General features: G+C 35.2%; 1 protein-coding gene across 1 annotated transcript; it reads left to right on the top strand.

Annotated features, from left to right (window-relative positions):
* Positions 1 to 973: 973 nt before the first annotated feature.
* LOC130966269 (11-beta-hydroxysteroid dehydrogenase A) lies at positions 974 to 2,492 on the top strand. Its single transcript, XM_057891058.1, has 4 exons — positions 974 to 1,349; positions 1,461 to 1,546; positions 1,844 to 1,975; positions 2,037 to 2,492. The coding sequence occupies exons 1-4, from the start codon at positions 974 to 976 to the stop codon at positions 2,490 to 2,492; spliced, it is 1,050 nt and encodes a 349-aa protein (XP_057747041.1).
* The last annotated feature ends 23,690 nt before the right edge of the window (positions 2,493 to 26,182 follow it).

The raw sequence follows: 26,182 nt of genomic DNA on the forward strand, positions 1-26,182 counted from the left end.
TATCTAAAAGAACGATTTTTCAAAACTTTATAAGAGAATACTATAAATAACAGTAGCAAGAAAGAGTACTAGAAACCAAGATGATATGATAAAAATATGAATATTTGGAAATTTGAGCTTTATATTTTTAAATAGATCAATTTAGATGTTTTAACTAAATTTAAAATATCAATTTAAATTGAATTTATTGTATTCAGATTAACATACAATTAAGTGCGAATTTAATATTTAATTATACACATTAGTATTATTGAAACATTTAATAGTTTTTAGACTAATACAAATTTATGATTTTAAGAATAAAAAATTTATTTGATTAGTTTAAAAAATAAAAGCTAATTTAAAATAAATTAAAAAATTTATTTTAAATATTATTTTTAATATAATATATTTTATATTAATAACTAAGTTTAGAGTATGTGAATCCGATGGTAATATATAAGTTGTTGAGAAGTGTGAAATAAACTTTTATGGATCGATCATGATATATATGATGAGGTCTTTGTTTGCATCCTCGAATGAGATTTAAATATTTAATTGTCCTACTACTTTACCCACAAATCTTAATTAAACAAGCTTGAAAGTCAAATAGCATTGAACTTAATTTGTCAACATGCACTACCTTTATTTCTTATTACTAACTTTATGTAATAGTGGTCACTTTTGCGCATTACACGGACTAACATTGCAGTCTAAAATTAATAGTTAAAAGATGAAATGTAAGCTAATAAGGTAGTGGCACTTCAATAAAATGAGAGACTCGAGAAAGCCTGATATGTACACTTGGACATAAGATTCTGATATGGCGGAGGTCGTGGCCGATTGATATATAGAGCCAGACGTCATGATAATACGTGTCATATACTTGCCATGCACTGGTGACACCCTGTTAATTAGGCTTTCTACCTTTCCATGCTTATTAACACATTTTCTACTACGCTACACGCACCCTCATCCCAAGATTGTTAGCATAATGGACCTGATTCATACGTTTCTGAACCTTGTAGCTCCTCCCTTCACCTTCTTTTTCCTATGCCTGTTCTTGCCACCGTACTGGGGTCTCAAGTTTATGGTGTCCATCCTAAGCTGGTTGCTGAGTGAGAATGTGGCTGGTAAAGTGGTTCACATCACAGGTGCTTCCTCTGGCATTGGGGAGTATTTGGCGTACGAGTATGCAAAGAGGGGTGCTTGCCTTGCGCTTTCTGCGAGGAGGGAAACTGCTCTCCATCAAGTTGCTGACACAGCCCGTCATCTTGGATCTCCCGATGTTATCGTTATGCGTGCCGATGTTTCCAAGCCTGAGGACTGCATGCGATTGATCGACCAAACTGTCAATCATTTTGGAAGACGTATGTTAATTACTACGTTAGTTCCTCTTCTTACTTATTAGTTAATCATCATTAATCATAACTAGAAGTGTTTGTGGTTGTGTGTGTGTGATGATGATGTGATGGTGCCAGTGGATCACCTTGTAAATAACGCGGCACTCAGCGTTGCTACCTTGTTTGAAGAAACCCCTGATATCTCCAATTTGAGGCCTATCATGGTATGTAATTAATCAAGAGAAAAATTTAAGCCTGGCAAGTTTTACACCGAAATTTTTAATTGTGTATAAATATCTGTGTTCTTTAAAGTATATTTTGTACTTCAACCAATATTATACTAGTGACTGATTTGACTGATTTTAGTATTGGTTATTTTAAATATAACTGCCTGCTGTTTAAAAAGAATAAACTGTGCTAGGTCTAAAATATTGGTCATTAATCAGTTCCCTTTAATTATTCTTAGCTAGATATATGTATATGAGTATATAGTTAATATTATGTGATATATACATATGTAGGAAACAAACTTTTGGGGATCAGTATACACAACCCGTTATGCATTACAGCATCTGAGGAAGAGCAGAGGCAAAATCGTGGTCATGTCATCTGTAGATTCATGGTTGCCTGCGCCCAGAAGGCACATCTATAGCGTAAGTAACACATACGAATTAATAATGCATTGTGCATATTAATGAATTGTGAATGTAACAGGCAAGCAAAGCAGCATTGGTGAGCCTGTATGAAACGCTGAGGGTGGAGGTCGGGTCGGAAATAGGCATAACAATCGTGACACCGGGGTACATAGAGTCGGAAATAACGAAAGGGAAGTTCCTAAGCGCACAAGGGGAGGTCGATGTTGATCAGGATCTGAGAGACGTGGAGGTGAGCGCAGTGCCGGTGGGGTCAGTGAGTGGATGCGCCGAATCGATAATAAAGAGCACTTTGAGGGGAGACAGGTGCCTAACTGTACCCTCATGGTTCAGGATGACATACTTCATCAAACTCCTCTGCCCTGAGCTTCTCGAGTGGACCTTCAGGTTGCTGTATCTAACTGCACCCGGAACTCCCACAAGTGATGCACTTAGCAAGAAGATTCTAGACGCCACCGGTGCCAAGAACTTGTTCTACCCTCCTTCCATCCAATCCCCTGATGTCAAGACTGATTGACCCCCCCCCCCCCCTCCCCCCCTTCTTACCATATCATCATAATATAGTTAGTAATGTGCATGGCCATAGCCTCTTGTATGTATCTTTAAATTCTATTTCAATTATCTTTGTTTAGGGTTTCGTTACTCTTTGTTGTGTTAATTAACCATATATGTCTGCTCTTTTCACATCACAGCCAAATGTTAGTTAACACTACAAGTCAAATCTGCAAGACGTGGTTTTATTGCTTACTTTCATCACAATTCACTACTGAGATTTCAGTACTACCATTGCTATATTTTCTCTTCATAATCTTTCTCAAACCTCCTTTATATTTTACAGTGTTTTTTTATAAGGTTAGTTCTATGGTAGCACAAGAAATGGTGGCTAATGGTGGTCTATTATTGACCTACCAGTACATGTGTGACACCAAGTGAAAGAATTATGAAGGGAAACTTGCTTAATTAGTGTTGAGAATGATACAGGAGCGGTAACCCTGAATCTTCCTGTGAGGGTAAAATGGAAAATTGGGCCCCAAAAATTTAGCGTTATGGTGTGGGCTGTCAACTAGGCCAACAAAAACATGGAAAACATAACTAATACGGACAAAAAATTAATAGAAACAAGCATAGTGCAAATTAATAGAAATGAGCATAATAGTTGTGAGAATCGGTAATCGAATCATAAAGTTATTAAGTTAATAAAGTTATTGGTTTATTAGTTTAACTGATAAATTACTAGTTGAACTAATAAAATCGGTTTTACATAAATAAAAAAAATAAAATAATAAAAAATTTAAAATTAAAATTTGAAATATAGTTATTACGTAAATAAAAAAAATCGGTTTTACGTAAAAAAAAAAATAAAAAATTTAAAATTAAAATTTAAAATATAGTTATTACGTAAATAAAAAAAATAAAATAATAAAAAATTTAAAACTAAAATTTGAAATATATATCTTGATTATCATTTTAGGAAGAATAAGTCTTAAATTCTAAAAATAAATTCTAAAAATAAGGGATAAGTCTTAAATTCTAAAAGTAAGGGATAAATATTATTTAATTAAATCTTAAATTCTAAAAATAAGGGATAAGTATTATTTTGGGTTAAGATCAGAATCGAAATGGTCTCCAACATAATTTTTTATTTAGAATCGTTTTTAACATTTTATTTCATATTAAAATCGTCATTTTAACTCTTAACGGATAAAAATATCCTTTACCACCACCAGCATTTTTACCATCATCACCACCTCTTTTATTCCACCACCATTACTTTCCTTACTCCCATCAAATACTAATAATCAGATTCAAGAATAACAATAACACATTCAAATTTAGAAATAACATCAAATTCAACAACAAAATCAACACACAATAACAATAATATTAGAAAAATAATAAATCAAAATCAGAATCAGAAATAGAATTAGGAGCAGAAACAAAATAAAAACAAACACAGAAGCAGAAGAAAATACATATGCATATGTAGAATCGGAAGCAGAATTGGAAGCAGATGCAGAAGGCAAAGCAGAATCAGAAGCAGATGCAGAAGAAGAAGCAGATACAGAAGCCGAAGCAGAACCACCGACGCTGCCTGTGCCTCTTCCCCTTCCATCACCGCCTCGAGCTTCATCCTTTCTCCTTCCTCGCGCATCTCCCTCTCGTCGCTGTTCTGCTTCTCTGACGGTAGCGACGGCTCAGCGGCGTGGTCTTCCTCCAAGGGCCAATGACGACACGACGACGGCGGTGAGCCCTAGTAGCGCTGGCGCATCTCTTTTCCCTCTTCTCTTCTCCTTTGTCGCATGTAACACCCTACCATACAGAGTCTTATGCTTAAGTCATAATTCAGAGATGGCAAGGTATTACAACCTCTAAAATAAAAATTTAGTGCGTATAGTAGTATGAATGATTGATTATAACTAGGAGCCTTTGTAGAAAAAGGGGTAAACAAAAATCGCAACTCAAAAGCGCAACACTCCGATCGATAACGTAACGAATAGGGATAACCATCGCGAGATTATATATATGCAAAGGAGTGTCAAAAACAGGAATATCAAGACTCAAAATCCGGCTGCAAAGATAACCGGTCCGAGCATAGCAATATATACATATGATAAAAATAAGGAAAACTACAAAGAAAACCCAAAGGGACACAAATACAGAAACCTATTTTCCGAAATCTCCCATAAGAGGAGTCATCACAGTTTGTATTATTTAATGGAGATAAAAGTATCTAAGCAAAACATATAAACTAAACAGAGTGCCCAAGAACAAAGGATCTTCGCTAATCCAGAAGTCTCCAGCAGGCCTCAGCGAGAAACCTCACGTCCTGCATCTGAAAACCACAAAATCCACATGAGTGAGAACCAGAGGTCCCCAGCATGGTAACAGCTTCCACATATATAATACATAATAATAGAGGAAAGCCGAAGGCAATCCTAGAACTTCCTCCAGATAATTCAAAAGCTTATAAACAAGCTAAACCATAAAGGGCATCTGACTAAAGATTCTTCAGTCTAACTAATACTTCCCTTTCCAATTCCTTCACACCTCCCAACCACCAGCAGGAGTATAATGTAGCAAACACAGTTATATCAACAAGGAATATACAAATAGGAACAAATAAGTCATTTAGACAATTAGCAAGTGATATGCAGTCAAATAGGCAATCTCAAACAATTCATATAGTATGCATATGATGAATGCATGTCCTTAGTGGCTGATGATATCATCTGTCGATTATAGAGCCAACCCGACAAGTCCTGGTAGCTAACCATTGGACTGTCCCTCTGTCACGCATCCCCAACTCGAGTTATACTCATCATAAGCTTGATCATAATCATGATCTATATCCATCACCTTCACTGGTGAATATTTGCGGGGGCGAGCTCATCCGGGTCTTTCACAGTGCCTGGCCACACTTATGACATATGGTCAAAAGAGCTTCGAGTCTCAACCTGGAGCACATGGTGGCTAGCCACTGCTTTCTTCCAGGGAAACTTTCATCTCCAACAGTGGAAGTGCAACATTCACAATTCATTCAACAGCATATATGCATTTATACACAGCCATAATCATGGCTCCACCGTAACACGGCAATAATCTAGTGATGCGCTATAAACTGAGTATAGCTACGATTAAGGAAATTGCACAGATCGGCAAAATTCCTTCCGGCAAGTGCACCGGTTATCGTCAAGTAAAAACTCACAATAGAGTGAGGTCGAATCCCACAAGGATTGGTTGAATGAGCAATTCGAATTAGAAGTTTGATTAGTTGAGCGGAATCAAGAATTGGATGTGAATTGCATAAAGTAAATTGGCGGGAAATGTAAATTGCAAGGAATTGAAATGACTGAATCTTAAATTTGCAAGAATGAAAGTGCGAGAAATTAAATTGCTGAAATTAAAAGGGAATTGGGGTGATTGCATGAATTGAAATTGCAGAATGTAAATAGAAAGTGTAGATTAGAGATGGGGAGTTCATTGGGTGTTAGGAGATATTGAGATCTCCGAATCAAAACATTTTATCTCTTCCTCAACTAATGCATTCATTGAATTTTGCTTGGCAATCTTATATGATTGGATCCCAATCCCTTGGCTCACCAATTCTCTCTAAAAACAAACAAATTCCCAATCCCTTGGTTTAAATGTTCATAAGAAGAGATGAAGCTCGATCACTGATTATACCACACAGCTTCATGAACCACAATTTGGTAGGATTACATGTCACAATATCCATCCAAACCCCAATCCAATTCACTGTGAGAAAGCTTCTCTAGCATGAATCCTCCATTCCTTTCCCAAGGTTCCGAAGGATTCCAATTATGGGTAATTTCTTTCCCAAGACAATTACCCAATGGAGTTAGATCGAGAAGCTTTCTAACAAAATTCAAGAGAAAAGATTGAAGAAGAAGATAAAACTATTATTGATTCATTGAATTACAATAGAGCTCCCTAACCCAATGAAAGGGGTTTAGTGAGTCATAGCTCTGAATTCAATTCCAAAGAGTGAAAACTAGCAAAAATGATAAAAAGTTGCAGAGTGTAAAAAGTCCCCCTCAGGGGCTAGATTCCCCTTCAATCCCCCTTCAATCCCCCTTCCTCTCAAATGCAGAAACTAAGGCCTTTAAATAGGCTCCCTAAATTACAAAATGAAAATGAAATTAAAAGCAAATTACAATCAAATGAAATAAACTATTCTAGATGATTCTTGTGGCCTTGATTTGGTGTTGTTGATGGGCCTTGCTTGCTTGAAGGGTAGAGTGACATAATTGATCCAAAAGGATAATGATCCATTAAACTACACTCAAACGAAGCAACCCAGGAGTGTACATAGTCGAACACGTTTAACCTCCAGTTTAAGGTTAAACTGGAGGTTAAACTTGGAAATGAAGAAAGCACACCCTGGAGGCAATTTGGGTCGACCACGTTTAACCTCCAGTTTGAGGTCAAACTGGAGGTTAAACTTGGAATTGAAGAACACTCCCTGGAGGAGAAAAACCATCGAACACGTTTAACCTCCAGTTTGAGGTCAAACTGGAGGTTAAACTTGGAAATGAAGAACACGTTTTAACCTCCCTTTCTTGAGTCGTCACTTTGTTCTCTTGTCAACCTTGCCAATTTGATGCCAAATATAGACTATTATACATCGTTGGAAAGCTCTGGATGTCTACTTTCCAATGCAACTGGAAGCACCTCAATTGGAGTTCTACAACTCGAGTTATACTCCATGGAAGGTGAAGAGGTCAGCTGGCCTGATTGCATGTTGGTACTATGCTCTTCTATGCACATTACGGGGCCGTTTTCTCCCTTAATTTTTAGTATCCACCATGCATGCCATATATGCTTGGAAAGCTCTAGATGTCTTCTTTCCAATGCATTTTGAATCACCTCATTTGGAGTTTTGTAGCTCAAGTTATTTATGTTTGAAGAAGGCATGGTCAAGCTGTTCCATATAACACGTTTAACCTCTCGGTGCCTTTCTTACTTCTGGCGTTTAACCTCCAGTTTGAGGTCAAACTGGAGGTTAAACGTGGAATGCTTCTTAGTGCCCTTTCTCATTCTGGCGTTTAACTTCCAGTTTAAGGTCAAACTGGAGGTTAAACGCCAGTTACAGCATTTTCTCTCTTCTCATGATTTTGGCGTTTAAGCTCCAGTTTAGGCTTAAACTGGAGCTTAAACGTCCCATTTGAATTTCAAGCTTCCTTCATTGATTTTGTTGCTTCCTTGCCTAGCCTCTCTTCCCTGAAATCATCCAAACAATTGCATCAAAGTCTTGCAAAATTTCATGAGAATTCATCCATTCATAGCATTCAAGTAATATCACTAAAAACTCATGGAATTTGCATCAAAATCATAATGTTTTGGATGGTTCATTGCTTTGTTGTTCATTTAACCATTCTTGGTTACTTTAAGCTCAAGAAAATGCATAAAACAACTAAAAATAAAAGAAAAAGGCTAGTGAAACTAGCCTAAGATGCCCTGGCATCACAACACCAAACTTAATCCTTGCTTGTCCCCAAGCAAGTTCTGAATTATTGAGAAGAAAGAATGAAACAGAAAGTAAATTCATTAGCCATATCAGTAAGTAATTGACATTGATTAATGGGGTGTTCATGCAGAAAGTTGTTGCAGCATCACTTTATTGTTTCTTAGGTAAGAATGTCACTTTTTATGTTTCCACTAAAACACTGCTATGGCCTCTTGTTATTCACATATCCTTGGCAAGTTTCTTTTCTTTGTTTTTCTTTTTCTTTGAGCTTATTTGCTCCTTGTTGCTCAGTGTCATGTGTTGCACAAGCCTTTGGCATTTTCTTTTTCTTATTAGTGCACTACACATATCCACTACAGGCATTTTAGTTCACATTTCTTCTTGAGACATTGGTGCCCAGCACCTCTTTGTGTAACTAAATGTTTTGTAGCTAGGTTGCTCTTGATAATGGACTTTTGGTTGATAATCCCGGGTTAGTTAATCCAAGTTACCAAGTGTTGAAACACTCCACAGAACCTATTCATCCAAGCAGATCCTAGTACATAAACACCACAGGCATATGTCTCAGAAGTTCAAACCATTGGTGCCTAGCTTATTTTCTCAATTTTTTTTTTTGCTTTTTGGTTGCCCTTTTTCAGTGGCTTTTTCTTCTTCTTTTTCTTTCTTTTTCATGGCCAAAGACATTTATTCATCAAGATCCATAGACAGCATCCTAATTTCCACTAAAAGTGACAATTCTAACTTTATTTCTTAGTGAGCTGACTATTCAATCAAACATGCATACCACCACTTAATCTTATTTGATTTCTTACCAAATGGAATTGAGTTACTTTTGTTCAAACATTTCTTTTATTTTGGAACAGAACAAACAGGGCAAGCATACATTTAAGCAAGTGAAGTTTATCCAGACACTTAGACTATCACTTATTTGGAAATTAAACAAACAGACAAGCAAAAACTGCAATGACTCAAACTTAAAGCAGGGGTGCATGCAAACTTCCAATATCGGCAATTCAAAGTACAAGCAATTAAGTGACAATACAACCTTTTAGCATCTTCTTTGTTGTTCATCATCCTTCCTAGCCTTGGTGTTCTCTTTGATGATGATGTATATTCCTTCCCTGAGATTGATTGTCTTCCTGCAAAGCTATTAGAAGTTGCTTGTTCCCCAAGCACTTTGAGAATTGGTTAGCATGCATGTATGTTTGTAGGCCTCTGAACTTAGATTGGTGTGTGAACACCAAACTTAGTTCCTTGCCATATGCAGCAATTTGGATCATATGCAGAAAACCTCATGTGCTTTTATTAAGAAAATGACTATGAACTAGAAAAAAAAACTATGAACTAGAAATTAAACTATTGTTTAAGTAGTTTTCCTGATTGGTTGGAGCTAGTGACTAGTCATGCTGAGGTAGAAATGTGCTTTTAATGAAGTTTTTGGTGGAACACCAAACTTAGAATCTCACATTCACCCTTGAATTGTTTTGGTGTGCAACACCAAACTTAGCTCCTTGCAATACAGATAAATCTACTTAACTCTTTTATTGAAATAACTAGAAAATAAAAACTACCTTTGGTTGGGTTGCCTCCCAACAAGTGCTCGTTTATTGTCATTAGCTTGACATGCTGTTCCTGACTTTCTTCCTCTTCCTCCAGTTTGTTAAGAGGAATGACTTCAAGTGGATAAAGGAGCTAGTTAGTGCCCCTTGTTGTGAATGCCTCTTTCCAGCAAGCTTTCCCTTGTGATTGGCTTGAGTGAACTTGCTTGTTGGCTCAGGAGTTGGATTGTTCTTCGACCTTCTCTTCTTCATGGATATGGTCCTTTGTTTCTCGGTCACAATCCTCATTTTGGTGCTTGTTTCTATTGCCTTCACATCCTTGATCTCAGAACTTGGTTGTTGTTGGACAGTTGGAGTATCCTGTTCATCAAAAGCTTCCTGAATTTGTGGTTCAATGAACCTTTCCTCTTTGTAACTCTCTGTTTCATTGGAGTGTGATCTCCCTTGATTGACTTCCTCCCTTTCTTGTTCTTCTGATTCCTCCCTTGGGTTTGCCATGGTATCACTAGAAGAATTGTGGGTAGGGATTTGCTTTGATAGATATCCAATTTGTGCTTCTAGCTTTTGAATGGCAGCACCTTGATTTTGCAAGTTGGATATCACTTCTTCCTTAAAGCTTTTCAAATCGGCCACATCTCTGCCCATAGTTGCAAGCATTCCTTCTATCCTGGTTAACTGATCATGAATTGATAGATATCCAATTTGTGCTTCTAGCTTTTGAATGGCAGCACCTTGATTTTGCAAGTTGGATATCACTTCTTCCTTAAAGCCTTTCAAATCGGCCACATCTCTGTCCATAGTTGCAAGCATTCCTTCTATCCTGTTTAATTGATCTTGAAATTGTTGGTTCGGATTAGGTTGGGCAGGTTGGTTATCTTGACTGTGATATGGTGGCTGGGAGTATGTGTTTTGTGTGGGTTGATAAGGTCTTTGGTTGGAGTTTTGGTAGTGGTATGACTCTTGTGTGTAGTGGAATGAGTCTTGTGGATAGTGAAATGAATTGTATGAATTTGAGAAGGAATTTTGTGCTGAGAAATGCTCAAGTGATGAAGAATTTGGATATGTAAAACTAGGAGGTGAGGTTGGATAATTAAGAGGTGATGGCTCTTGATGAATGGGGTGTGAATAAGTGAAATCTCTTTGGTTTTGATCTTCCCAGCCACAACTTGAGTAGTGATCAAATTCACCAAAACATGGACCATTTTGTGGCTCTGGGAAGTACCCCGTTTCCTGTTCCTGATACTCCCACCCACCATGAGCATAATAACATGAATCATTCTGTGGTGGTGGAGAGTTTCTCATGAATTTTGATTGACCAAAAGATGATGGATACTCCTTTCTTTTTTGCAATGTGCTCAGTCTCAATCAATACTCATCCAAAGATAGTGGAAATCCCATAGTGAGGCAATATCACAAACACCTAGTGGTTAGTATGCTAACAAGTGAATAAGCAAAGAAAACAAATTAAAATTTGCAGAAATTAGCAGTAATAAACTGAAACAAAAAAAAAACTATTAACAAAAGAAAAGAAAAATTGCTCAATCTAGTTAACTTCCAATTGGAGAATTGTCAATCGAAAACCAATCCCCGGCAACGGCGCCATAAACTTGATGCGCTATAAACTGAGTATAGCTACGATTAAGGAAATTGCACAGATCGGCAAAATTCCTTCCGGCAAGTGCACCGGTTATCGTCAAGTAAAAACTCACAATAGAGTGAGGTCGAATCCCACAAGGATTGGTTGAATGAGCAATTCGAATTAGAAGTTTGATTAGTTGAGCGGAATCAAGAATTGGATGTGAATTGCATAAAGTAAATTGGCGGGAAATGTAAATTGCAAGGAATTGAAATGACTGAATCTTAAATTTGCAAGAATGAAAGTGCGAGAAATTAAATTGCTGAAATTAAAAGGGAATTGGGGTGATTGCATGAATTGAAATTGCAGAATGTAAATAGAAAGTGTAGATTAGAGATGGGGAGTTCATTGGGTGTTAGGAGATATTGAGATCTCCGAATCAAAACATTTTATCTCTTCCTCAACTAATGCATTCATTGAATTTTGCTTGGCAATCTTATATGATTGGATCCCAATCCCTTGGCTCACCAATTCTCTCTAAAAACAAACAAATTCCCAATCCCTTGGTTTAAATGTTCATAAGAAGAGATGAAGCTCGATCACTGATTATACCACACAGCTTCATGAACCACAATTTGGTAGGATTACATGTCACAATATCCATCCAAACCCCAATCCAATTCACTGTGAGAAAGCTTCTCTAGCATGAATCCTCCATTCCTTTCCCAAGGTTCCGAAGGATTCCAATTATGGGTAATTTCTTTCCCAAGACAATTACCCAATGGAGTTAGATCGAGAAGCTTTCTAACAAAATTCAAGAGAAAAGATTGAAGAAGAAGATAAAACTATTATTGATTCATTGAATTACAATAGAGCTCCCTAACCCAATGAAAGGGGTTTAGTGAGTCATAGCTCTGAATTCAATTCCAAAGAGTGAAAACTAGCAAAAATGATAAAAAGTTGCAGAGTGTAAAAAGTCCCCCTCAGGGGCTAGATTCCCCTTCAATCCCCCTTCAATCCCCCTTCCTCTCAAATGCAGAAACTAAGGCCTTTAAATAGGCTCCCTAAATTACAAAATGAAAATGAAATTAAAAGCAAATTACAATCAAATGAAATAAACTATTCTAGATGATTCTTGTGGCCTTGATTTGGTGTTGTTGATGGGCCTTGCTTGCTTGAAGGGTAGAGTGACATAATTGATCCAAAAGGATAATGATCCATTAAACAACACTCAAACGAAGCAACCCAAGAGTGTACATAGTCGAACACGTTTAACCTCCAGTTTAAGGTTAAACTGGAGGTTAAACTTGGAAATGAAGAAAGCACACCTTGGAGGCAATTTGGGTCGACCACGTTTAACCTCCAGTTTGAGGTCAAACTGGAGGTTAAACTTGGAATTGAAGAACACTCCCTGGAGGAGAAAAACCATCGAACACGTTTAACCTCCAGTTTGAGGTCAAACTGGAGGTTAAACTTGGAAATGAAGAACACGTTTTAACCTCCCTTTCTTGAGTCGTCACTTTGTTCTCTTGTCAACCTTGCCAATTTGATGCCAAATATAGACTATTATACATCGTTGGAAAGCTCTGGATGTCTACTTTCCAATGCAACTGGAAGCACCTCAATTGGAGTTCTACAACTCGAGTTATACTCCATGGAAGGTGAAGAGGTCAGCTGGCCTGATTGCATGTTGGTACTATGCTCTTCTATGCACATTACGGGGCCGTTTTCTCCCTTAATTTTAGTATCCACCATGCATGCCATATATGCTTGGAAAGCTCTAGATGTCTTCTTTCCAATGCATTTTGAATCACCTCATTTGGAGTTTTGTAGCTCAAGTTATTTATGTTTGAAGAAGGCATGGTCAAGCTGTTCCATATAACACGTTTAACCTCTCGGTGCCTTTCTTACTTCTGGCGTTTAACCTCCAGTTTGAGGTCAAACTGGAGGTTAAACGTGGAATGCTTCTTAGTGCCCTTTCTCATTCTGGCGTTTAACTTCCAGTTTAAGGTCAAACTGGAGGTTAAACGCTAGTTACAGCATTTCCTCTCTTCTCATGATTTTGGCGTTTAAGCTCCAGTTTAGGCTTAAACTGGAGCTTAAACGTCCCATTTGAATTTCAAGCTTCCTTCATTGATTTTGTTGCTTCCTTGCCTAGCCTCTCTTCCCTGAAATCATCCAAACAATTGCATCAAAGTCTTGCAAAATTTCATGAGAATTCATCCATTCATAGCATTCAAGTAATATCACTAAAAACTCATGGAATTTGCATCAAAATCATAATGTTTTGGATGGTTCATTGCTTTGTTGTTCATTTAACCATTCTTGGTTACTTTAAGCTCAAGAAAATGCATAAAACAACTAAAAATAAAAGAAAAAGGCTAGTGAAACTAGCCTAAGATGCCCTGGCATCATCTAGCCATCCGGCTCACGGTTAAATCCATAACCAGCCATTTCATTAACAATTACGGCCTTTCGGCCCATGGCATAACAAGCACTTCTACCACCATCTTCTGCCTCTCACATAATCATCTTTGATCCTCATTAATAATTCATTTTTCCCTTGCTTCACTCGCAAGTTACCACATCCCCTAGCTCCTTCTCTAATAGCTAGGCATATCATAATGATTTAAGACATAAGTGGTGAGATCGGAGGCTTAGAAGTATGAGATTTAGCTTTTAAAACTCAAAAATCAACTTTGGGATGAAAACAGGGCCACGCGTACGTGCACTCCACGCGCACGCGTGGATGGCCACAAAAACTCATCGACGCGTATGCGTCATGCACGCTAGCGCGTGGATTGAAAATTAGCCTATCGACGCGCACGCGTCAACCACGCGTACGCGTGGGTGCTCTCGTGCCCCAGGCACAAAATTGGCACAGTTCTGGCAAAACTCTCTCGAAAATGACTGGGCATTGGGTGCAGCACATCGGCGTGCCCACGCACACCACGCGCACGCGTGGATGGCATTTTCGAGAAGAACGGCACGTACGCGCCAAGTGCGCCTACGCGCGGGGGTCATTCTGCTAAAAATTTTCTAAGTTAAAAACTGCAGAATTCACAAATTCAACCCCCAATCTTCCGACGGACATATCTTCCTCATTTTAAATCGTTTTTCACCCGTTCTTCGAACGACATGGACATCCCGGATCCAATTTCATTTCTAAATAGATTTGGCACAAAACAGAGATCCGTAGTCCATGTTATGTCCCGTCAAAGTATGCCCAAAAACCATGTTTTTCATAAAAACCACAAAGTGCCATTTTCAAAACAAGCCATTTTCAAAACCAATCAAAACATGCCAATTTCATCCCTTTTCTTTGAAATCAATTAAAATATATCAAATTCAACATCAAGCCTCCTCAACTCACACATTGACACATTATCTCAAATTACAAAATCACTATCCCATCATTTTAACCCACTTCACCCAAGTGGCTCAAACCCAAACACATTGACATATCACATACTCTTCCTCATGCCAATTTTCAACAACACCAATTCCAATAAATCATCATTGTACACAATCAATATCATACTCACCATCAACATGGTTCAACCCACAATTCAACCATAACCAATCATCAAGCATATATCACAACATGCATATTTCTCATACATCATACCATCAAGGCATCAATAATCATCATCACATATATGACCACATCATATATCTCAACCATTCAACAACATCAACAATCCAATGCCTATCTTAGGGCCTCTAGCCTAAGTATTTCCTACCACATTACATATTAGATACGGGAAACCGAAACCATACCTTAGCCGATTTCCCAAGCTCCACCGGAGCACTTCCAAACCACTTTTCCTCAAGCTCTCAAGGCCTCAACACCTCCAAGAACAGATTTTTCACCACCAAACCCTTTTTAAGCTCTTCAATATCACCAATCAAGCTCCAATATTCACACATACACAACCTAAGCCACAATCATCACACCCATACACAACATCTCAAAACTCAAACATCATAGAACCACAAATTACACTAGGGTTGAGAATCTTACCACACCCAAGGTCCAAGGAGACAAGATTAACCTTCTCCTTCAAGAGAGTTGGGTCCTATAACATCAAAGAGCCCAAAATCTCAACATTTTTGCTCATGAAACTCGAAAATAAGGCTGAAATTTCGAAGAGCAAAACGTGGCTTACTTCAAAATTAGTTGTATGGGTTTTGTAGAGCTCTCCATGGTGAACGCGTGGCCGTAAACGGAGCGGCAATCGGAGCTCTAGATCAAAAGTTATGGTGGTTTGAAGATCAACCAAGGGAGAGAACTTGAGAGAGTGTTCTTCCCTCTTGTGCCTCCAATTTCAGCATGTGAGTGTGTTTAGTAAGGAGAGAGAATGCTGAAAACTAGAGTTTTGATTTAGTTATGTTGGGCCAAGGGCCCACTTTGGGTTCGGTTGGCCCGGTTTGGCCCGTTCGGTCCAATCTTGGTCCGAATTCTATAAAATTGGCACCGAAATTCTCGTCTCAATCTCCTCTATCATATTAAGCCATAAAAATCACATTTTAGGCTTTCTAGATTAAATTCTCATTTATGGGTTAATTAGCCGTTAATTAACCGGGTTTTACATCGCAGGCCCTCTCTCATTTCTTATTTCTTTCTTTCTTTTGGTAGTGGGATAAATGGTGATTCCCGACGGCGATGGCGATGGCGGCTCCAAGCTTTGCCGGTGCCGTCCCCTCTCCCCTCCTTTTCCTTCCCCCTCTCCCTTTTCCCTTTTCCTCTTGCTATGTGCCTTTCCCTTTTTCTTTCTCCCCACCCATCGCATTCTTTTCTTTTTTTTTTTTAAATTTTAAAATTTTTTATTTATTAGAATAGGGGTAATTTAGTAATAAAAGTAAAAAATTTATTAAAAAAAAATTTTAATACAAAATAAAATGTTAAGGACGATTCTAAATAAAAAATTACGTTGAGGACGGTTTTGATTCTGACCCTAAATGTTAGGACCAAAACAATACTTATCCCTAAAAATAATTAATATAAAAAAATATAAAATTTGTTAATACTACTACAGTAGTATCTTAATTTGACATAATAAGAGTAATACTTAATTCACAAAGCCTATCATTTAACTATAATATCAGTAGATTTTAACACTAGTATCAAAACAAATAACGTTAATCACAATATTAGCATTGAAATATATCAAGTAGATTAATAAATTTTTAGTGAAATTTATATTTATATTAATAATGATACATAATTAAAATATAATTAATTAAAAAATAGAGAATACAAGATTAAATTAAATTAGATATTTATAAAATTATATAATTGAATGTATACTATATAATTACTATTTATCATATATAATAATAAAAAGCATGATGGTTGAATGGCAAAGAGAAGATGCTACAACATTAAGGTTCTTGGTTTGAATCTTACTTACAACATTTTGGAACATTTTTCAAATAAACTGGTTCGGTTAGACTGGTTTGTATTGGTTCTGACCGATTTTGATCGATTCTTACTGATTTACACCGACTTAAGGTTTGGTTCACTGATTTTTTGGCCGAACCGACTGATTTAGTTTGTTTTTTAAAACTATGGAAACAAGGGGGAAAAGGTCTCGTATTTTTTCTTCTTTTTCTTTTTTCTAGATGGATAGATAACCAAATTTATAATACACAATTTAAAAAAAAAACTTACGGGAAAAATTAAAAAAAAAGGAAAATATCTTTTATGTCCATGATACATCTTTTCTGTTTGGATCTATTTTTTCTTTCTAATGATTTTTTTTTCTTGATAAAACACTATTATTTTTATTAGTATTCATAAATACTAACATTTCTTACAAATTATAGGGGCTAAATTTTTTAGATCTTGTGTTTGATGTTATATTCAGTTATTAAATTTTATGGTATTTTTTAAAATCTTGGACGAGACAATTTTTAAAAGGGTGAATTGCAGTAATAGATTTTTTTAATTTATCAGTTGCAATACGGGGTGAATTGCAGTAGTAGAATTTTTTTAATTTATCAGTTACAATATGCTAGAATATATTGTGTTAATTAATATTTAAAAATATAATGTACAGGAGTGTATTGTATTTTTTTATTAAAAAAAATATAATTCAGATATTATAAAAGAAAGAACGAATTTGTTAGGTTGAGTGTGAGAGTGTAAGAATATAAAAATAGAGAGAAGTGTTAGTTTAAAAATAGAGTGAATACCATATCCGGCCCCTGACAATTATCTCGAAAAAACAACGAGACTCCAAAAAAAAAACACCCAATCCGGTCCTTGATATTTTTTTTGGGACTGATTAGCTCCTGTGTCAAAAAAATAACCTAGATTTTTTTTTTGACACAGGGGCCTCGTTGTCCTTTCGAGGTAATTGTCAAGGATCGGATTGAGTTTTTTTTTTGGTTAAGGGCCTCGTTGTCTTTCGAGATAATTGTTAAGGGCTATTTTGGATTTTATTTTTAAAAATGTATTATAATGGTCAGATTATTTTTTAAACATTTCAATGTGAAACTTTTGTATGTGAAAATCTATGTGATATTGTTTTTGCAATAACATATGAAAAATTTAAGAAAATACTTTGCCAATGCATTAATAATCAACTATTAAAGAGAGTCATAAATATCTATTATAATATATTAAAGGACAATCCAAAGTAGTGTTATGATGAATGAATGATACATCAAATTTTAAATTTCATATAAAATTACCATGTCATCCATTACAACAATATAGAAGAAAGCATCTATTTTAAAACTATATTTATACTACCATAAAAAATAGCATCTATAATCAATGTAGCATTGATCTTATATTCTTATAGTTTTACACACTAAAATATCTAACTCTACAAAAAAATTTATAGTATAAAATATTAATTCATATCAATGGTATAAATTTTAATATGGAATATCTTATTTGGAGAAAAAAATTATTTTATAAAAATTATTTTTATTTATCTATTTATCTATTAATTTATTTATAACATATAAATTATAATATATTAAAGGAGACTCAAAGTAATGTTATGGTGAATGAATGACACAAAATTTTAAATTTCATATAAAATTGTCATGCCATTTATTGCAACAACATAGAAGAAAGCATCCATCTTAGAACTATATTTATATTATCATAGAGAATAGCATCTATATATAGTCATTGTAGCATTAATTTTATATTCAACTTCATACACTAAAATATCTAATTCAAAAAAAATATATTATAAAAAACTTTAATTCATATCAATGGACTAAATTTTAATATTAAATATCTTATTTGGAGAAAAATTTTATTTTATAAAAATATTTTTATTTATCTATCTATCTACGATTTTTTTATAATGTATAAAAAAGAGAATAAAACAATAACACAATAAACTCTTGGCATATTAGATAATTCCTAATATTGTTACATAAAATTGTAGTGCAATCGTCATTTTATAATTTTTCTATCATCATGTCATCACTTTTTACTACATGAAAAATGTTGAATACCGTCGAATTTGATATCGGACATTAGCGGCAAATATTCCGTCGTACTTACTGTCAGATTTGGCAATGAATTCATCACATTGATTTATTACGGTCGGAACATTATTTCTGACAGTAACGTCGATGGTAACATTTGGCAGAAAAAAAATCGGCGCATTCATTATTGTTGGATTTACCAAGAGCTAGATCCGACGGAAACGTTATGTATTGGGCACACGAAAGACGTTACTGTCGAATTATTCCGACGATAAATTTGGGGATAAATTCAAACGCGAAGCCCTTCCCACTCACTTTACAAAGCCTCTCTCTCTCTCTCTCTCTCTCTCTCTCTCTCTATATATATATATATATATATATATATATATATATATATATATATATATATATATATATCTCCCCTCATCTGCTCACACCTCCAGAGGCAACAGTCAACGTGGCCACTACTGGAGCTTGCCGCCGACGTCAGCACCGAGGAGGAAGCACCCGCTATCATCACCGCTGCAAGTGTTTGGCGAATCTGCTACTGCTGCTGTTGTCCCCGCCTCATCTTCCGCCGTGGTTGAGGTTCACGTTGCTGTTGTCGTCGCCTCTGTCACGATGAAGTTAAAGAGATCCTATAGCCACTATGATCAGATTGATTTTTTGGTATGGTTATTATAGTTTTTTATATTATTTTGTGAATTTAACATTTTTTTAGTGTTAGTTGTTAAATCAGTGGTTAAATTTACTTAATGAAGTATGTTATTAAGCATTGTCGTGTTAATTTAATGTAAGTGGAAATTAAATTTGTCATGCCTCTTGTTAGTTTGGTTGAATTAAGAATTAAGTTTAATCAATTAGAATAATGAGTTTTATGTATTTTTTAAATTAGTTTTTGAATTAGTTTCAACTTGTGACTTTAATAAGTAATCTTTTTTATTAGGACGGTGCAATTGCTTCTGAGCTCAATTGGAGTTTCCTTTTTTTGTTGTATGTGTAGTAATATTTTAAGTTAGTTTTCTATCTCTGGATATAATGAATTGTTTAAATTTTATGTTGGACTCACTTTTCCTAAGATAGAGTTTTGGGACAGAATCAAAGTAGGAGAAGGTCGCGTAGTGACACCTTCTCGAATCCCTTGTTTGCTAGAAATTTATGGAGTTATAAGGGGTTACACACTAGAACGGTTAGAATTTGATGTTTTACTGAATGCCTGTATGTTAATGATTTATGCCTGCAGCTGTTTCCTATGTGAAAACTGTTGTATTTATTTAATGAATGTTACTAAATTAAAGAGAAGGTCTATGAATTATCGTTTAAATTATTTGCTACATGTTTGGTATCTCAGAATTTTGTATTTGGCGAAAGATTCTAATTATAGGGGACACTACCGAATTTTCTAAAAACTTAAATAGTTTCTATTGTTCATTGAATTCTAGATTGTGTGTTTCGATATGATTCTGAGTCATCGTTTATGGATGTATGATAGGGATAACAATGGCCCATGGAGTTTAAAACCAGAATTCTTTGAGGGAGTTGATGCATTTGTTACGCATGGTTTCAGCATGGAATTGTTTATGTTTGAAGGGATTTCTAGGTATCAGTGTCAAAAGTGTTGATTGACTAAGTGGTTAGGACTGGCGGACATAACACTTCACCTCTACCGTAACGGGTTCAAGGATGAATATTGGATTTGGACAGAACACGGAGAAGTGGATGAGCAGGAAATAAATCGATCTGCCTCTAATTTGAATAGGTCTGGTTGTCAATCAACGAGGGTTTGAGTATCGAGAGATTTAAACATGAATGACATGACTTGTGAGGCTAATCAAGAGAGATACAATGAGATTGTGTGTGATACAACATGTGTTATTGAATTGGAAGAGGCTAAAGAACAGCCTAACCCAGAAGCAAAGACATTTTATCATCTGTTAGAATTTGTTGCGAAACCTTTGTACGAGGGGTGCGATCATTCGAAGTTATCTGCATGTGTTAGGATGATGAGTATTAAGTCAGAGTCAAATCATATCCAAGAGTCCTTTGAAAACTGGGCTACGCTTTGCAACAAAATGATATCTGTTGGGTCCACTGGCATCCTCCAAAACCACTACGAAGCAAAGAAGCTAGTTTCAAAGTTGGGTCTAAATGCAGTAAAAATTGACCGTTGTCTGAATAGTTGTATGTTGTACTACAAGACGAATATAGACCTAAATGAACGTAGATTTTGTAAATCACCGAGGTTCCAACTCGAGAGGAACCAAAACGGTAAATTCCGGTTAAAGGAAATTTCAATGACACGAATGCACTATTTGTCCTTAATTTCTAGACTAAAATGATTATTTGCATCGATGAGTTTAGCCCCTCACATGACTTGGCATAGTAACAACAAGAAAGATGATGAAATCATGATGCATCCGTCAAACGAAGAAGCTTGGAAGCATTTTGATTCAATCCATCCTATGTTTGCGAGCGAGCGCAGAAATGTCAGACTAGCTTTGTACTCTGATGGGTTTGCACACTACAAGAAAAAACAATATTTGTAACAAAAAAATTGTTACAAAAAGTTGAAATTTTGAAACAAAAGGATTTTGTAACAAAAAAAGGGGACCGTTGTAATATATCCCGTTACAAAAAGTTTTTGTAACAAAAAATAGAACCGTTACAATTCAAAATAATATTTTGTAACAAATTTTTCTAATACAAAAAACCAAAAGTTATTACAAAAGTGATAACAAATTTTGATCTTCAAAATGGTTTTCGTAACAATTTAAACTTTTGTGTCATAATATTTTGTTACAAAATACTACTTACTTTTGTAACATTTTTTATTCTTAGTTACAAAAATAGAAAATTTATTTTAAAATATTTAATTAAATAATTGATATATCAATTAATTTTCTAAACACGCTAACTTAATATTTATATAATATATAATCATATAGATAATTAGAATATGTTACATGTCATTAAGATTCTTTTACAATAAAATAAGTTCTACAAATTTAATTAAACACAACTTTTTCCTAACATAAAATTGTATCATATCGAATTTATAATTCTTGACTCTTCTAGCATATTTCAGTCAATATAAAGTCTAGCATGTTGGCATCAATTTTGTACCCCTGCAAATATGAGCAATGAAAACCAAAATTAAAAAATCACATATAACAGTATATATCTTCATCAGAGTAAAAATAAAATTAAAACTTACAAGTTAAAATTAACTAATTCTTTAAGAATCTATTCTCAAATATTAAAACTAGCCAATCAAGAATGCAAATTATCAAAAATTGACAATTCAATATATAAATTCGGCCTAATTAATCATAATTTAATTCATTAAATTTACATAAGTATCAATTGTCTAAAAATCACTACAAAGCACAATTTCCACCAAAGTTCTCATAACAAATATACTTAACTTTTGGAAATATTTTGAAAATAGAGAAGTATAACAAGAATGAAAAAATAAAACCGAATAACAACTTGACAGCTAAGCCACACTATCTTGAACTTTCTTGACAGCTAAGCCACACTAATCCAAAGATCTCTTTGGCCACCTAATTTACTTTTATATGATTTTTTTTAAAAATCGACTACTGATTTAGTATACTTCAGAAAACAGCAAGCAGTAACCAATTTAGAAAAATCATATAAAATCCATCTTTTGTTGGATTCTCCTAAATTTTGGTGTGGTTGAACTAGAACTACCCATCTTTCACCCAGTTTAAGTCCCAGAGAATTTTCACTTCTCTAGAAAAAGTTATGCCTCTTGAAATATGGTTTTATTTTAAGGAAAGGATGTTGTCACAACAGTGAACAGTCCTGCTTCCAGAAAGCACAACTTTCTCTACAAAACTTGAATTGTCCTGAAATTTGGACATAAAATACTAGACATCCTAATATTTCACCCCTCTTTGGTTTCACCTCCAAAGAATTTCAGAGTATTGAGATATATGGTTTTGAAGTTGCTGTTCCAGAATTTGGACAGCAATATTTCTGTAGAAAATGACCATTTTCTAAAAATCATATCTCCCAAACCACACATCGAAAAATTCTGAAATTTTAGAGAAACAATCTAGACATATCAAAGTTTTATAAAAAATAGTTTTACCCATTTTGAGTGGCTAAATTACTCCTAGTTTTGTTCTCAAAATGCTGTCTGAAACTACATAATTCTACAACATGTAACCTTGAGTTTTGAGAGGTCAAAAATTGATTCCTAACTTTTTACTCACTCTAACCTTGCATTCTAACTTTTTTTTACCTATTGTGACTTGTTGAAAATATTAAATTAGCACCAAGTGCTCAGGATTAATAAATCACCATTTTTGGTTAGTTTTCACATTTAAGCATACTCATATGAAATCAACAATTTCTGCATTACTCAACACAATCTAGCCATAAATCACTCAAATAATTCACATATATTATAATCAATTTATAGCATCATATATAATAAATAGTCCAACATCATCTCAAGTAATCATTAACATGTATCATCAATTAATTTAATCATGAAACTTGGCTTTTAGCCTTTTAACAAATTCTGCAATCTAACAAACAGAATTTTCAGCATCATCGTCATTTAATAAATCAAATACAGCATCATTCAATCAGTTTAAACAAAAAAAGTTTTCTAAAGTTGCAACTAGCTTTTGATTTCTTAGTCCCTTTCCTAGCTAGTTTTATTTCTTAACTTTCATCATTCTCAAAGGTCATCATACAGTGGTATTTATTTGCACACAAAAAAGTATAAATAAAAATTAACTAAACCAAAATAGTAGTAACATCACAAAATGAGTTGAAATACTAAAATATATATGATAATCAAGCTATTCCAAAACAATAAAATAGATTTGAAACTCGTATTAGAATTTAGATTTGAAACAACAAAAGTAGCTTGAATAACAATCACTAATTAAAAATTTCTTAGCCAATATCATTTGGTGTGAAAAGACTAGATTCTACTACCATATGAAGAAGCCATAAAACCATTAGCAGGGTACTTTTAAAATCAGATAACAACTTTCATATAACTATAATTAATAAAGAAAAGGCTACTTACAATTATGTTTCTCTTGCAGTTTTTTGCTTGTTTAATAACGTATACAATTTTTGCATGACTCCAAAAATAGAACAATAAAAAAATTATACTATATTATCTAAATTATATTCCATTCATTGAGTCAAGCAAACAATTACAGAACACTAATGAAGCTCCAATCTCCTAATCTTCAGTTCTTTAACATAAAAGCAAATAAGCACACACACAAATAAGCATTCAACCATAAACCAAAGAAATACACAAACACCTCATAATCTATTTAATTAATCCATCATCCAAAACATAATCTATGCAGTACCAATTCGAAATGCTCTCATATTTGAATATTTTTATTAAGCATTCTAAAAATGCTATCATGAAAAAGTAACTACAAGGCATTAAGCATTCCAAAAATGCTATCATGTTTATTTGAGCTAACATCAGTAGATTATCAACTAACAATATAGTTAACAATACTCAAATAAATTGCACTTACCTTCAGCAGAGAAGCAATCAAACCAGACCAGACCAGCAGCAGAAGAAGGAAAGCCGAATCAGACCAGCAGAGGCAGAGCACGATGTGCAGGATGTAGAGGAGCAGAGATGACGAAACGGTGACCACGAATGGTGCCAACGACCACCACCACGAAGAACACCACCATGACGACCACACCACACAGCTACAGTGCACAAGACGGGACGACGACTACCAAAGACCACGACTCCAATGCACACGACATGACGGCAGAGTAAACGATGGTAGAAGAGCAGAGGAGACGAAGGCAAAGCGGACGGTTCACTACCGGAGACTACGCTGGTGTTTTATCTTGCCGCAGGAGCTCCATTATGCTTGGTGGAGTAGACGGCGCAGGGATGAGTAGTGAGGTGCGAATTAGAGGTTGAGTGACGTTAGGATTTTTGCTAGTAAAGAATTTTATAAAAATAGTCGCATTGTAGATATAGATTCTAAACCAACAGAAATCCCTTCGTGCAAACGTTTTGGTTGTCACAAGTAACAAACCCCTTTTAAAATTGATAACCGAGTATTTAAACCTCGGGTCGTCTTCTCAAGGAATTGCATGGAGGTGTTCTTATTATTGGTTATGCAAAGGTATGTTTTGGGGTTTTGGATTAAGGTAAAAAGTTAGTTGAATGACAAGTAAAATAAAATAATAATAATAACTGGAAAATAAACCTTTGGCAAGGTACAAGAACTGGAAGTCCTATCCTTATCAATTGTGATGAGAATTAGATATTAATCCCACTTAGTTAACCTTTACTAAACAAGGGAAGGTCAAGTGGACTAATTAATTTGATACCTAAAGTCCTAGTCTTTCCTTTGGAAAGGCTAGAGTTATTGGAACTCAAATTAATTAGCAACTCCCAATTTCAACCACTGCTTTATTTGACAGCTCAAGCGTCACACATTACTCAACCAAAGCCAAAAGGGAAAAATCCAAATTATTTATATTATAAATAAAAGAAACAAATCATAGATCTGAAAATACTTCAAATTATATTAAATATAAAATCAATCCTAACATAAAGAGTTCATAAACTAAACTGAGAAAATAAAAGGAATATTGAACCTGTGATTGAAGAAGATGAATTCCTAATCCTAATCCTAATCCTAAGAGAGAGGAGAGAACCTCTCTCTCTAAAAACTACATCTAAAACTAAACTTATGAATTATGAGAGCCTGTTGAGTCTCTGCAAGTCCCCTGACTTTAATCTGTGTTTCTGGGCCAAAAACTGGGTTGAAATGCGGCCCAGAATCTCTGCCAGCGACTTTTGTAATTCTGCAGATCGCGCACGTCACGCGTCCGCGTCGTCCATGCGATCGCGTCACTCAGCGTTTTTTGTACCACGCGTGCGCGTCGTCCACGCATTCGCATTGTTCGTGCAGCTTCCAATCCGCGCGGTCGCGTTAGGCACGCGATCGCGTCACTCTGATTTCTTCCATTTCACGCGGTCGCGTGAGCCATGCGACCACGTAACTTTTCGCTGGTCATCTCCTCAATTCCTTGTATTCCTTCCATCTTTGCACACTTCCTCTTCATTCTCTAAGCCATTCCTGCCCTATGAAGCCTGAAACACTTAACACACAGATCAAGGCATCGAATGGTAATAAGAGAGGATTAAGATTAGCTAAATTAAGACCAAAGAAGCATGTTTTCAATCATGTAATAATTTTAGGGAGGAAATATAAATGCATGCTAATTATATGAATAAGTGGGTAAAGACCATGATAAAACCATACAATTAAACACATTGTAAATCATAAAATAGTGGTTTATCAACCTCCCCACACTTAAACATTAGCATGTCCTCATGCTAAACTCAAGGAGACCAAATAAATGAGTAGGGAAAGGCAAGACTCATGCAATGCAACCTATGAATGTGAATGCAACTATATGCTAAAATGATTCTACCTACTTGGTGAAAAAGTAAATAATTCCTTCAAGAATAAATATGAATTGGATTTCACTAATTCAAATCACAAAATACAATATAAGTAACTTGCAAGAAAAAGATAGCTCATGAAAGTAGGGAACATAGAATTAAGCATTGAACC

The sequence above is a fragment of the Arachis stenosperma genome, chromosome 3, assembly GCF_014773155.1.
Source record: "Arachis stenosperma cultivar V10309 chromosome 3, arast.V10309.gnm1.PFL2, whole genome shotgun sequence".
NCBI lineage: Eukaryota > Viridiplantae > Streptophyta > Magnoliopsida > Fabales > Fabaceae > Arachis > Arachis stenosperma.